At 40.5% G+C, this 15,724-nt stretch overlaps 1 protein-coding gene across 2 annotated transcripts in view; it reads left to right on the plus strand.

The window, feature by feature from the left end:
* The window catches only part of NUP133 (nucleoporin 133), a 55,874-nt gene extending 42,079 nt beyond the window's left edge, over nt 1-13,795 (plus strand). For both annotated transcript variants that reach the window (XM_014596718.3, XM_059715375.1), the window contains exons 21-26: nt 137-272; nt 1,657-1,775; nt 3,483-3,563; nt 10,854-10,918; nt 12,346-12,434; nt 13,540-13,795. In XM_014596718.3, the coding sequence (XP_014452204.1) occupies nt 137-272; nt 1,657-1,775; nt 3,483-3,563; nt 10,854-10,918; nt 12,346-12,434; nt 13,540-13,676 (627 nt within the window). In that variant the 3' untranslated portion in view covers nt 13,677-13,795. The remainder of the gene's footprint in view (nt 1-136; nt 273-1,656; nt 1,776-3,482; nt 3,564-10,853; nt 10,919-12,345; nt 12,435-13,539) is intronic.
* Nucleotides 13,796-15,724: the final 1,929 nt, after the last annotated feature.

The following is a 15,724-nucleotide window of genomic DNA, read 5'->3' on the forward strand; positions in this document are numbered from 1 at the left end:
TTTTATTCAATCCAAAGCAAAACTGTAATTCCAAGCCTTACAATAGGAGTATTATAACCTATAAAATATAATTAAAAAATAAATAACCATGAGGATTTAGTTTGTTATTTTAATGTTTTCTGTGTCTTCACTTCAGGCTCACAGAACTCTACAGACTTTGGCAAATATGGAGACCCGGTATTTTGCAAAGAAGAAAACACTTCTTGGCTTGAGTAAACTAGCTGCATTGGCATCTGACTTTTCAGAAGATATACTGCAAGAAAAAATAGAAGGTAATAAGAGCAAAGTGGGGAAAAATAGCTCATTAATTTCTTTAATTTGAATCCCATTAGCGTTACACATGATAGCAAATTCTGTAATGGTGAGGGCTTGGAAATAACTATAGAAGTGGTCATAGTGCATTGGACTGAAGGCACTAGTTAAGGACTTTACGTAGCAAGCTACATTATATAGTTGCAGAAGGAACAAAAAAAGACTTGTACTCAAGTTTTGGAAGTTAAAGCCTTTTCCTTCTTCAGTTACAATTGTATATGTGTTGCTGTTTGTAATGTAAATTTGGGATCTTAATTATTCCATTTCTATTATTTTACTCTATTTTTTAACATTGGGACTGGGGTTTTAGAACAGTCTGATTCACTGTTTAATACTTTAAGCATGAAAGAGAATAACTTCCGTGACTCATTACCAAGTACTACATGTATCCTATAATCATGCCCCAATTTTTAAAGCTGTAGGGGTTGCTGCTAGGTTATGTCAAAGCAAAGAAAATCTCCTTCACTTGAGTAGTTTCTGAATCTTTAACCACTAGGGGGAACTTTATCATCCCTGAATTCACCTAATCCTTAAATCAAGAAGAGCTATGAATAGATTATGCATTTCTTGTTAGTAATTATCTGTTACTATTTGAATAGTAGTTCACTGTTTATTGGTACTGTTGTCATTTTAACTTTACATTAAATAAAATGCTCAGTCTGGAAGCATTTAATACTTCTTAATTTATATAGGAAAGTGAAAATTCCCTTCTACAACCCCAAACAAAAAATAACATATGCTTAGTTGTCATTTACAGTCGACTTCAAAGCTATGAGTTTTTAAATTTTTAATAATCTTTAATGGCTGCCACTTTACCTTTAGGGGGCGTAAAATTTGAAGCAAAAGTTTTAAAGTTATACATTGGTATATGAACAACTAGACCAAAGGATAGCCATACTCATGTGATGGAATACCTTTTAAATGTACTTAAATGAGCCTTAGAGGGAGAGAATGACCTTGTGGTGAAGAATCAGGGACTCGGGATATCTTGGTGGCGTTACCTGTCTTTGCCACATGCTTCTTGGCTGATAATGGGCATAACCTCTTTCTGCATCAATTCTCCATTTGTAAAATGGAAATAATACTTCCTTCTCCCACTCTGTCTTGCCTTTTTTTAGACTGTAGGTTCCTCAGAACTGTGTGTGTGTGTACATTGTCTAGCATTTTGGGGCTGCAATCTCAGAGCTTCTGTGTTCATCTGTAACAGTGAAAACCACTATTTAAAGCTATCTTAGATGGTATTTTATAACCAGAATAACTTTGTGCTTGTCAGAATTTTTATTCCATATTTAATAATGATAGAATAAACCATATGAAACCTTCTTTTCCTTATCTGAACACAAGAAATATCTGAACAGGAGCGTTTCCTATTGCATCAGGAGACCTTGCCTGAACAGCTGCTTGCTGAGAAGCAGTTGAACCTCAATGACATGCCTGTATTGACTGCACCCCAGCTCATTGATGTAGGTATCTCATATTTTCTCTGCTTAACTTTACCTATGGGCTAATCCGCTAATGTTTCCTAGCTTCAGGTTGAAAAGTAGGTGAGAAGATGAAAACTGACCTGCCTTTCTGTCATATAAAGGGTAATTGCCCCCAGTTCTAAATAAGAATTGCTTGTCTGTACTGAAGTCTCCACTGTGGTGTATAATTGAAATTAAAACTTCAGCATATTGTTTTCAGTCTCTGGTTTATCTTCCTAGTTGAACATATGATTCTGGGCATTGCTGTGATTGTATGAAATCTTACTAGCAGAAAAACTGATGTGCTGCATTTGGGGCACCTTTTTGTGTTTACCCTCTCTCTTTCCTTCATTGAAGTCCAGCTTGAAGGCTAGAAGTGACACAATTGTTAATTCCTGTAAGACAAAGAACACTACAAGGGAAAAAAGGAGAGGAGAGCTGCTAGCTGCATTGATTGCCCAGAGAGGGTCTTTGCTACCCATAGAAAATCCCAGCCCTGGGTTCACTGCTAGGGCTAAAGTTTTTTTCATTTGTCCTTTGTGTCTTTCTTGAAGTGGTAGCTGCAACCGCTTGCTGTCTTACCAGCTCCTGGCCTTGTCAGCCTGTTTTTTTTCCACAATCTTGTGATTTGAGCAGGCAGTATTAGAAGAATGAGTGGTGGCAGTATATTGCTGTAATTATCATCAGAAGAAGCTAGATCCTTTTGGAACCCTGCTCTGGTGGCGTGAACACTGGGGCGAGTGACTGTAAGCCCAGACGTCAAGAGTTCAAGGCCACAGCAGAAGTGCACATGGCAATCTAATGAATCTGCTAATACTGCTAAGTACAAGGTATTTAGCAAGGAAGGACATGAGAATAAAATACAAGGTATACACAAGACACAAGCAAGGACATAAGAAAAGAAGATCCTGTTGGTGTCTGTGCTGAGATTCACTGTTCTGTGTTCAAATTGTACAAAAGCAGGAGCCAAGTACACTAATGGTATGTTCAGAGCTCTCTGCTCACACTGCAAAGTAGGCTATAGGGGAGGGAGAGGAGGAAATGTCACTTACCTCTTTCTGAACTGTTGGCACGCTGTCAGCCATCTGGTTTTCCTTTAAATTCCAGCTACTATCAGATGAACCTCCATTGTCACTGTTTACAACCAGGAAGTAAAACTTGGGAACTGAAAGCAACATGATGTTTGTTTTGATTTTAAACCCTTTTTGGGGTCTGCTTTATTGTAACTTCATGTAAGTTGGCAAAAAAAGTACTCAACGCTTTAAAAGATTGACTTTTGAATTTTGATAGCAAGCGTAGCTGTTTTCAAGAGATGAAAATGTATTCATGTATATATTGCTGCTGCAAGTTTATTTACTGAAATAATTGTGGGAGCCTATCTTATTTGTGGAGTGGGACTCTTGTTACAATAGGCTAGGAATGTTACAGCTTTAAATGGTATTTAAATTTGAAACCTATATTATCACAGCCTTACATTCAATAGTCTTTCCACAGTCCGTTGTCATGTAGGTGGAATGCTGTATTAAACCTTGGAGTATATGTCTTACTATAAAAATACTTGCAGTTGAATCGAGACATATTTCAATGAAAAGGTCACCATAAGTGGAAAATACAGGGTGGTCTTCTCATGATGAGTTGTTTGCAATATCAATTTACATCTGTTTGCAAGCTAAAAATAATTCTGTACTTTATTCTTTCATACTTTAGCTGTACATATGTGATGAGAACAGAAGGGCTAATGAGTATGACTTCAAGAAAGCACTTGATCTGCTGGAATATATTGATGAGGTAGGAAAAGGGATTTGGATGCTCTCAAATCATAAGTTTTTCTTAATTTGTATGAGCCAGGGTTGTGTTACTGTAATTACTACTTGAGAATTGCATACTAGACCTTGGAGTACACTAATGGAGGGTAACCTTTTTCAGCCATCAGAGATTTGAGGCCAAATCTGATTTGGACCATATATAAAATGGCATTCATCCTCATAAAGTTTAACTAGATAAACAATATCTGTTTGTACAGAGAAACTTGTCCATCAATAGTCACTCTAAACAAAGAAAAATGGAGGTACATTCAGTTTTTAGGAGGACAACACCTGCCCTGCTCCATTACTAGCAGTCTGGCTGCCAAAAGGTGATCGAAAAGAATCTGCTAAATCACCTCAAAATGATTTGATTCCTTTTGGGCTACATTAGTTTGTTTTAAATCTGTCATGGTATAGTTATAAGCACACGGTTTGCAGTCTGACTTGCAGCTTTGATGGGTCACCGTTTCTCTTTATACATTCTTCTAATTTCCCTGTTTATTGGCTATTAAGATACAGGATCTCTCTCTGGGAGCAGCACTGGGATTAGCAGCTGTCTTCAGATAGAAACAAGAGCTATGCCATCTCAAACATTGTTATTTCAAAATCATCCTGTAAAGGCTGCTGTCAAAGTGCTGGAAAGCATTCCATTGCTTCTTGGAATGGAGAGAATCATCTCTGATATTTCCTGCTCTTTCTAGTCTAAACTTGCATCTGCTTGTAAATGGTGCTTTGTGTGTGCTTTCTATATGAAAAATGTTTGTTTTTATGCTTTATATTAGATTTTACCATATGTAATGAGGGAGGAGAAACATGTTAATGTTTGGGACAGCGTGTTACATTGCTTGGCCCTGAATATTTTCTTTAGCTTGAAAGGATGAGTGCTCTTTAACAGATGCCCTACTTTAACTTTTACATGGTAGAGAAGTGTAAATAAAAATGGTTTTGGGTAAGAAGTGTAATATACAGATTAGTTGCATCTGTTTTATTTATTCCTGTTCCTTGTTTCATGTCTTGCTGTCTCTTACTATAACTGACTTTTAGAGGCTTAGGTCTGAGTAAGAATATATACCCATGAACGATGCATGCCTCCAGCGGCTGTGGGGGCAAGGCTGCGCTGGCGGCGATGGTAAGCGCAGAGCTCCCACAGACGACAATGGCGCTGTTGGCGGCGGGAGGGAGTGGCAAGTGCCGACCAGGGGTCAGCAACCACCTGCAGGTGCCGCCGGCAGCATCGGCAGCGGCCAGCGGTGGTCATGGACCGCCTGCCGACGCCATTGTTGGCAGTAGCTTTTTGTAGGGGGTACACTGCCACACTCAGGGGTTGTATGTGCCCCTGCATGCACCCCCTATGCATTGCCCCTGTATACACCATGACTTGAAGGGCATGAATTAGATTAAAATTTCTGAGTGGACAAGGTCATTCCAGCTTGGGGTTACATATTCATCACCCTTGAACAAGTGTAGGTGGCCACTGGAATTACAGAATAGGCATGGATATCTAATTGTTCTTCTCAGCTTTCCTTGCCCCGCTTCAGCAAAAGGTAGGCAGCAAAAAGCCTTGGCTCGCACCCTTGCTTCCAGAATTCCCCGTCTTGGATTTTACCATTTTTCTTTAGAAAGGTATTTAAAGTAGCTGTGAAGCTCAAGAAGGCTGAGAGGAAAACACGTGTCCCTTGTAGTGACAACAAAACTGATGGGGCTGAGGGAGGCTTCATGCCAAACCCCTTAGACCTTGTCTGCATTTAGAGGGCTGTCCATGCTAAGATAAATACATATTTTAAATGCATGTCAGCAAACACATTATAAAACCCTTGTGTAGATGGACTGTATTGTAACACATGGTAATAAAACTTGTCATACCTAGAATGGAATGTAGAGTTTGCATTAACCAGGTAATACATTAAAAATACAATTGTTGTAGGTATAATAAGCTTTAAAATCCATGTTGGGCAGCAAGTTTTAAAATAGACATCTTTAGCTTAATGTGGGTAGGGCTTTATTCATTGTGCATGGGCTCCAGAAAAGCTGGGCTTTGGCTGAAGATAGAGAGAAACAGCTTCTGGTGTTTGAAGAGCCTGAGTCAGATCAGCTCATGTTCCCTTAAAATAGGGATTGCACTCAGATAAATAATTTCCCTCCCCTGCTTCCCCATCAATGCTCCTCATAGATTTACTCTTCTGTGTCAGTAGGTAACTGCTACTCTCCCCTTGCCAAATCTAGGAGTACTGTTTTCTTAAACTTATTGGCTGAGCAAGTGAAAACTAAAATTGCTCTTCATTTCCTGTCTTGTCAGATATATTTAAACATCAAAGGGCATTATGCCGAAGCAGTACTTTAGAGCAGTGGTTCCCAACCTTTTTTTACTGCAACCCGCTGCTGGGAGTGGAGTGCAGCGGTGGGGGAGCTCCTGGCATGTGGCGCGGCTTGTCATTTGCGTGTGGCACGGCCAGCATTGCCCCTGTGACCCTCATTTGGGTTGCAACCTGAGGTTGGGAACCACTGCTTTAGAGGTTGAATTCTTTTAAAACTATTTTCTTCACTCTCTCCCATCCTCTTTTCTGTAATGTATGTTTAGATTTAATGGAGTCCAATAGGGCTATGCAAAGCTTCAGTCCCTGATTCAGTTTGGAGGAGATTCGGCCCAATTCGGTGGCCGAAGCTCTGAATCCGAATCGAATCAAAGCACCCTTTAATCTCTATATCAAATTGGAACCCTCCAAATCAATTCAGAGAGATTTGGAAAGATTCAGGATTTGGACATAGAGACAGCTTTAAATGTTTTTTCTACATACCTCTAGGTAGTAGGCAGCTTGTGAATGCTACGATGCTGGGGCGCATGCAGTGTCCCACAGAAGGGCGGGGGGCTTCCCAGCACGCTTGGCAGCAGACCCGGAAGTGGACCAGAAGCATTTCCGGTCCACTTCCAGGTCTGATGGGAAGCATACTGCCCCCCCCCCCCCAAAAAAAAAAACAACCAAACAAACAAAAAACAAAAAAACCCTTCTGGCTTGGTGACTAGTGCCTCCTGGGTCAGGGGGGAGGGGAACCTAGGGTCCCCCTGCGGCTGATTACAGAGCTAGGGGGGAATGGGGGGGGCCCCCAGCACAGTCCTTGGCATACCTGGAAGTGTCTTCCGGTTCACTTCTGGGTTCACCTCTGAGCACGTGGAGGGCCCCCCTGCACTCCTGTGGGGCACTCCATCCACCCCAGCATCGCAGCGATCACAAGCCGCGACTGCTACCTGAAGGTACATAGAAAAAACTTTTAAAGCCGTGTCTATGTCCGAATCTCTAATTCTCCAAATCGGCATCCAATCTTCAGATGCGGAGTCGGACGAATCGAATTGGGCAGTGACCCAAATCAATTAATTGAATCACTCTCCCTGATTCGGGCCAAATCTGAATCAAATAGGGCCCACTTCGCACACCCCTAGAGTCCAACTTCTCTGAGAACCTGCTCCAAGAAAAAACTTCTTATTGGTTTTTATTTCTCCTGTTTAATGCCCGTTTTTCAGTGTTTCTCTACGTCAGGGGTGTCCAACCTTTTTGAATGTGGGGCCGGATCATGAACTTTTTATTACCCAGTGGGCCGGCGAGCCATATTCAAAGATGTCACAGGAAGTGGTATCATCAGGAAGTGATGTCACGTGACCTTTGACACCAATGAAGTTGCAGAGGTTGACATGGTCCTGGTTGACATGGCATGCATGCCCAGGTTGACATGGTGCTGCAGGAGCCACTTGGCTACAACTGGGTTGACCTGGCGCTGAGAAGCTACGGGGCCAGGTCAGGGTTAACCTGGGGCCTGCCCGGCCTGCCAGTGCCATTCCCGGATTGACATCGTGCTGCAGGACCCGCCTGGGCAGAACCAGGTCGGCACTGGCCAGGAAAAGCAGCATGCAGCCGAAGTCGGCTTCCTGTGTGCCGCTGGGGATGGGACGAGGCCGGCCAGGTCTGCACTGGCCAGCAGAAGCGGCAGCGGAGCCATGTGCCGCTCGGAACCGACCGGTGCAGGCTCGTCCCATCCCAAGTGGCACACAGCTCCGCTGCTGCCGCTTCTGCTGGCCGGTGCAGACCCAGCTGGGCTCTTCCTCCCATCCCCAGCAGCACATGAGAAGCGGCCCCCTCAGGGCCTCGTGACCAGGCCCAGAGAGCCTCAGCGCCTGGGGGGAGACTGGCCAGGGGAGCAGGCACTGCCTTGCTGTGAGGCTGGGCAGGGCAGGGCAGCGAAACTGGCTTGAAGCAGGCAGGTGATGAGGCAGGCGCGGGCCGGCAGTGCCAGCGGCTGCTGCTTGCCCTCCCGCGGGGGTAAGCAGCTCCCCTCCCCTCCCTGCTGGCTGGGGCCTGCGGCCCCGCCCTGCCTGCCTCACCGCAGCTCTGTGCACTGCTGCCGCTCTTTGGTGGCAGATCCACACTCTGTGCCGCCGCAGCTCTGTGCCACCTCTGCAGCCCTGCCACCACCACAGCTCTGCCGCGGCAGCGGCGGCGGCTCCGCACTCTGCACCGCCACCCTGTGGTGGCAGCCCTGCGCTCCGCTGCTGCTGCGGCTCCATGCTCCGTGGTGGCGGGATTGCCACCGCCGCCGGCCAGATAAAATGGCTTGGCGGGCCACATGGCAACCCGTGGGCTGTATGTTGGACAAACCTCTGCTCTAGGTGCATATATTTGCTTCTACCAAGAAAAATCCAAACTTTTAAAACATTTTAACTAAAAGTAGGACTTACAAATTTTATTTAGGAACTTTAGATCCCGAAAGATACAAAGTCCCTAAGTAGACTTTTGAAAATCTTTCTTGGGTGATTTTCAGAATTTTACTCTCCAATCTAATTGGTTAAACCTTCCATTCCTTTTTCTTTCCTGTCCTAGGACAGCATATACTGTTACTAATCTCTTTGCTCTTTGGCTTGATTCCAAGACATGGTTTTTTCCAGAGCCAGCAGGCTCTCTTCCAGCTCCAGCCTGGCCCTGTAGTAGCAGAAAAGTGGGTGCAGGGGGCAGGAGAAGAGAATGGCAGGGGGTTGAGGCAGTGGAGGTAGAGACAAGCTGCCTAACTTCTACTGCTCCTTCCACTACCTGTCCCCCTTACTCTCTTACCCCTACCACATGATATCCCCCCTACCGCCTGCCCCTACTACTCTTTCCCCTCTGCAGTGGTATGGAGGGGATGAATTTAAGATGATCCTCCAATAATTAGATTCTATACATAGAAAATGATTACAAATGTATACGTTTTCCATGTATGGAATCGAATTATTGGAAGATTGTCTTAAATTCAGGGTTGTCTTGATTTGGGGTAAATACAATATTCTTTTAAAATATACTTGGTTAATGCTGACATGACTGGACATGAATGTAAGTCTTTTAAAAATTGAAAAAAAATCAGGATTCAGATATCCTCTTGTAATTTTTTCCCATCATTCTGATAGACACCATCTGCCACTGTTGGTCTCAACACTGCTGTTTACAGGAGTAAACGTCACACACTTACTCTGTTTCCACATTCATGGACTGTGTGGACCTTTTTGTAAGGTGCCCTATAAATCAACCGCACTGTCTTGCTTAGTCAGTGTTCTAGATGAAGGATCACATTAGAAGTGAATTATTTGCTGTTTTCAACGATGGGAAAGAATTTATCACTTCAGCGTTACTTTGTGATTTGAGAAATAATGCTACAGCCTGTTGGAGTGTTAATTAAAGCCAATAATAATTTGCCTTCTCTAGTCATCACATGGCTATGTTCATCAGCTTTTTAAACAGATTAAGCAAAACTTGACAACCCAGCTCTTGACGACACAATAAGTTTAAGAAGTCTTGTCTCTGCTCCAGCATTCATGAGTTTAAATAAACCATCTTAGTTAAACCAATATAAATGCTTTGTGGGCATGCTTGTATCAGTTCAGAACTAGTCTAGCACCAGTATTGAGACTTACCAATATAAGCTAAGTTTAATTGCTCTGAGTATCAGTATTGCTCTCAGTTACACCAATTTAACTAAAATTTTCACACGTGTGTGTAGGCCAGCCCAGCCTAGCAAGACTTTATTTCATAGGTGTACTGAGGGCTTCACTGGAAGGTTTAGAATAATATAGACAATTGTCACTGAGATCAAAAAGACAGTGCCTACATTTATTTTCCCAGCTTCTTCCACTGCATATATTTACAGTTGCTTCTAAGTCATTAATGAAGATTTAAATAAGATGGTACTGAAAGCTGATTGCTATACCACAACTCTGGGCTTCATCTGTCCAGTTTGATATGTTGCTGTTAACTGTTGCCTTACTTCATGCTTCAGCAGAGTTATCTGTACAGACTTTGGGGAGCCAGGTCAAACTAGTGCACTTCCTCTTCTGGTAAAGCGCTGTTGTTTTCTTTTTTTTTTTTTTTTTTTTTTTCACATCTGTCGGCACCCTTACTGAACTTTTGGGTCCTATTTCTGTTCATGTCAAATTCTTTTACTGTTAGAGGACATGGGGACCCATTTGTTTTTAGTTTAATTTTTTGCACTGTTTTTGCCAACTTTCCAATAATTTTTGTTCGCTGTAATGGATGACAAGTCTAGGGGAAAAACACAGTAAAAGAAACAGGATTTCTGTCCTAAACTTTCATTACATCTGTAATGAAAGCATCTGCTATGATGTATGTGTAGGCAGGGGTGAGTGCATTTTACTGAGCTCATGCTGCTTTGCCCTCTATAATTTTTTTTGGTGAGCATGTGTGCATTACAACTCTTTAAAGCAAATCCCAAAACTCCCATGAAATAGATTGAGGCATGGAATGGTTATTGTTCTCCTAATGTCAGCAAAGCTAAATGTAGAGCCAGGAACAGAATCCAAGGGCTTTGTGAAATCTGCCACCCCTGCATTCCTTGTGCAAATGAATCTATATGCTGAACACAAAATTTAGGCAAAAAGTGAGTTCTTAGTTTGTTACAGCCATGTGAAATGACTGTTGTTCATTTCCCTCTGGCAATAACTTGTTGTTTCACAAACCTGCCCAAGCTTTTGACTTTGTAACAAAGATAAGCAGTTTTGTCTGGTTTAGGCTTTTGTTAGATTAGGTGTTACAACCTACTTTCTTACTTGGACTGGTGATTCATCATTCCTTTCTGCCAACCAAGTGGACAAACAGGAGGCTGTTAATGGCATCAGTTATTCTTTTGCTAACAAGTGTATCCAGTAACTAAAAAATTCATCCCAGATCTAAATTTGATTAGAAGTTGCTTCCTTTCTGAAAAATGTAATTTCCTTTTTTTTTTTCATTTTCAATTGAAGGAAGAGGAAGTGGATGTAAACGATCTTAAACTTAAAATTCTGTGCAAGGCTCTTCGAAGAGATGGGTACGTAAAAATTAAACATAAATTTAGTGTAAAATGTTTTATATTCGTTACATTGACTTGTTTTTTTCCCCCCAGAATTGTAAAGTCTTTACAACTAATATCAGGTTGAGTGTTCTAAACATATGATCAGTAAATCGCGAAAAGTTTGCTCAGGGTAAAGTGGTCTGGATATCACCTTACAAAGATACTTCCGTAACAGTTCATCCACTTATTCCTACAGCAATAATACAGGTATTTTGAGCAAGGAATAGAAACTAAACCATGTAGCTATTATTTATTTTTGCCCTTTAATGGCCAGTGATCTTGTTAAACTTCCCAGCTTGATAACCATATGTGGCTGTTGGTTTCTTTGGTACATAATTTGAGATTCACTGAGCATGCTTAGCAACATCCTAACATGGTGCCATTTTTTTTTTTTCTTATTACCACTCTATCCCCAGGGTAAGGAGAGAGTAAGACTCTCTCTCCTCTTCCCCCCCTCCACAGTAAAACTATGAGTGAAATCTGGACGCTATTGAAGCCACATAGACTTCGCTGTTGATTTAACTGAAGCCAAGATTTCACTGTGGCTGTGATGAGGTTTTTTTGGTTTTGTAGGTGATTGAAGGCCAGCCTCAAAGTGGCCAAAAAGCACGTTTTCCATTGGCTTGATGAATACTTTAACCCAATCTTTGACAACTACAGGGGTTTTTTTAATGAAAATTCTGATACTTGACATCAGCACCAGGACGTAGCAATAATTGAAATATCCAGTACAACAGCAAGGGAGGTTATTTTAAATCAGAATTTTTGTTTTCTGGAGCACTTGTTAAAATAACTCTTAAAGGGGCTTCAGCAAGAACCTGACCTTTCCCTGGGATAACTTAGCATTCTTTGACTACATTCTGGGACTTACACAGCTCAGATGACTGGTTGTATGCTGACTTGTTGTCTTGTACTTTTAAACTTTTCACTCAATCATTGTTTGCTACTTATTTTCTAAAAGAATATCTAATAAGTTCTGTTTGCTGCTTTGTTCTATTAAAGAGCATGCCCTTTTTTACATAGAATGCTTACTAGAATGATTATTGGAGGGTGATAACTGAAATAATAGCTGTAATTAGTCGGTTCTGGGTTTTCTAATTAAATCGGGCAGTTTTCTGCTCAGATACTTCAGTAATTGAGGAGGCATTTCTATTATCTTCTTTACTTTATTGTCCTCAGATATTCTGCAAATGTTATTAAGATTATTCTTGAAATATAGAAAAATAGTAGCACTTGCTTTCAGGTGTAGAAATTCACACAACACAGATTTACTCCAGGAAAATTTATTAAACAGTTTTAATACTGAATATGGTCTCTTACTTGGTAACATTTTTCAGGATCCTGACATTCTCGTATTGAATTCACTCTTCAAAATGCCATTTTTTTTTCTTTGTGACTTGTAGTTGGTCCAGTTCAGAAGGTAAAGATGATCCAATTGAAGCATCCAAAGACAGTATATTTGTGAAAATATTACAGAAATTATTAAAAGAAGGTAATTTTTGTCACCTGTTGTACATTTCTTGAAGTTGCGAGTCTTATTTTAAAATTTACTTAAAATAAACAGCTATCATCTAGGAACAAAAATAACACAACCACGTTTTCAAAAAAGGAAAATAGCATCAATAATCTTCTTGTTTGAGTGTATATCCTAAATCACTATTCAAAATCTCCATATTGAGGGTGAGAGGGCAAAGCATATACAATTTCCTTCTGGTTTGTAATTTTTGTACTTCTAAACAATCTTTAACAAGAAGACCACTGCAGTTTTGTGGTGGGGAGGGTCATTTCAGTAGGTGATTACCTCCTCCTCAGGCAAAAAATCAATTCAGAGATGGGAGGAATTAGGACTCCAGGACTGTAACTGGTTTAAGTGGCATAGCTCAAACTTTTTCACTTTGAAAACTAATGCCTTGAGTTGACACCTGCTAAATAAAGTTACAGCTCAGAAGGAATTTTCTGAGGAAAAAAATACAGACAACTGAAAGGGTTAGAATGGACAGAGTGTTTAAAAAAATAACAATTTTATAAAGCTATTGGTGAATATGAGAAGCTTGCATAGTATGTGAGCTCTTCAGAACATTTGTATCTTTTGTTTTCATGCCTTTCCATTTCTGAGCTTTGAGTGTGTCCTGCAACCCACGCTGAAACATTGGTTTTCTTGACATACATCAAGCAAAAATATATTGCAGCTGACTGAATTATCTAGTTAGATTAAAGTTGGCCCAAATAACTGATTAAACGAGAGATTTAGATTTAATAGAGGCACTTTGTGGGGATTTTTACAATTTCAGAATAATTTCTTTATTGATATGACATTCAAATGTATAAGAGGCTAGATTGGTTATAGAGGGCAGGGTGGTGGGTATTAGAAGAAAAAATGGAAAATGGCCAAGTTAGGGGAGGACATGTCTTAATCTTTATCTTAAGAGTCATAGTGTTACAGAACACTTCAGGGTTTTTTGAAATTCATGATGCCAGTGCAGTAGAATTAGGATAGGTTTCCTCACTTCAAAATGTAACTTAACAGTAATGCATCATGACACTGAGCATTCTTTCTAAATATTTTACAGTTTCTATAACAAGGTTTTGTGTTGTAGGAGTTCAGCTCAGTGAATATTTACCAGAGGTGAAGGACTTGCTACAAGCAGATGAACTTGGCAACTTGAAATCCAATCCTTACTTTGAATTTGTGCTGAAAGCGAACTATGAACTCTATGTTCAGGGACTAGCATGATTTTTTTTTAACATTTTTGAAAGTACATTTTTCTAAAGAATTATTAAAACAATGTATACTTTTTTACATTCTGTTCGTACTTTGCTAAATCTTTATAATAAAATTTATATAGTAAGTCATGTGTTTTGTCTTGGAAATTCATAATTATTAAGCTACTAATAAGTATTTGCCTCTACTATTGGAATGTACTCTCTCTCCTCATTGGTTTCTCTTTTCTGAACCTTTCAGTATCAGGGTTGTGCATTTTTGTCCAGCTTACAGGATGACTTGATTCTAAAGATGTACCAACATCATGGGTGAAATCTCAGCCCTGTTGAAGGCAACAGTTTTGCCTTTAACTTCATTGGGGCCAGGATTTCAGCCCACAGGTATGTGCTGTGAAAAACAGAATGAATATTAGATGATGGCTGTGTAGCTTTTTACAAAGAAACAAAAGTCCAAGTCTCTAAAATGACACTGTTAAAAAAATAAATAAATAAATGGTCTCTAGTAAACTTTACACGGATACAATAGCACCTTTGATCTCAAAATATCTATGCCATACAAAGGTAGATGGATTAACCTCCCTTTTACAGAAGAGGAAACTAGCCCAAAGTCAGCCAGCTGTCAGTAGCAGATGAAAATAGAAGGCAAGTCTCCTAACTCCAAGCCCCCATGTTTAGCAAATGTACAACATGTAGGTGCATTAATTTTACAGATAAAATTTCAACAAATTCTGACTAGTAACTTTTAGGTGAAAGCTACAAATGTAGGAATTATCTACAGATGTTAACAGTACATCTAAAACCATAAGAATTTTAGAGCTCACTATTCAGTCGTTTCCAATGCGTGCCTAAGCCTAGACTCCCTGGAAACCTAGAAAGCAGTTATCAAAGTGGGAGTCCAGCAAAGACCTTCCTTTACTCGACGGCTCATTCTTTACAAGTTCACATCAACTTACCAGGGTTTGCTTATCTCTGGCACGATGAGAAAAATATCCATGTAACACTTAGGTTCTCCTGATGGTCTTGATACTCAAATGGTAGCAAGATTAATCTAAAATCAGATGAAGATTGCTTTAATTTGACAAGTTGCGGGAGAACCATACTTTTTACGAATAGTTTAACATCCAGAGAATGAATGCAGAGCAAGTTGTATACCCTTATGCCTTACTTTCCTTGGCCATCTGCCTGCTGAAACAACTTGATCCAACAGCTGAGAAGGTCATAAGTTAAATTAGTTGAAGAGAATCCAGTCTCTGGTTTAAAAAGTACAGCTACCATTCCACTGCTTCCCCCTCCTCTCTGTGCGAATGGAGTGCTCTGAGCTGAAAGGCTGAACATGTTTGGAAGAATAGACATCTAGAAATGTTCTAACTAATATGGGAAAGAAGAGCATTAGCAACCTTGGAAAGTCACTGCTGAATTAAACTTTTATCTGTTTTCACAGCACTGCATAGCTGTGAGACTAGTGGGTGTAACTAGTAGCTGTATCTTTAAACAAGTGTGTAATTCAGAGTATTAGGATTTTACTGGTAAATGATTTTTAAATTGAATATGGTCTGAAATAATAAAAAAAACCCCAAAACTCCTCTCCATAAAGTCTCTTTATATCAAAACACGGTCAACAGTGTGAGCCAAAGGGAACCTCTGCATAGGCTGCTGTATAGGCATATTGGCTGCTGTACATGATCAAGGTGATAATCTGCTAAAATCATGCATCAATCTAGATATTTGGTGATCATTAAACTATATTAAGGGCTGTTTTCTTACCTTTTCTCATTTCAGAAAGCCAATATTTAAGCGGTAATGGACAGACCGTGTTTCTCCTGAATAGTATGAAGCCTACCTTAGGGTCTCAAGTCACAGGCCATGTCATTTTCACAATTAAGATTTTGCATTAGTACTGGTATAGAAGGTACCTGGCATTAATGCAGCACCTTTCATCTGAGGAACTCCAGAGTGCCAGGCCACAGACAGTAAATTTCAGGGGGGGAAAGCATTTTAAATAGCTTTTCTGTATTTCAAGTTACTTAAAGTTAAATAGTTTAGTATTAGGACTGGTATATT

Source organism: Alligator mississippiensis, chromosome 1 (assembly GCF_030867095.1).
Source record: "Alligator mississippiensis isolate rAllMis1 chromosome 1, rAllMis1, whole genome shotgun sequence".
Classification (NCBI taxonomy): domain Eukaryota; kingdom Metazoa; phylum Chordata; order Crocodylia; family Alligatoridae; genus Alligator; species Alligator mississippiensis.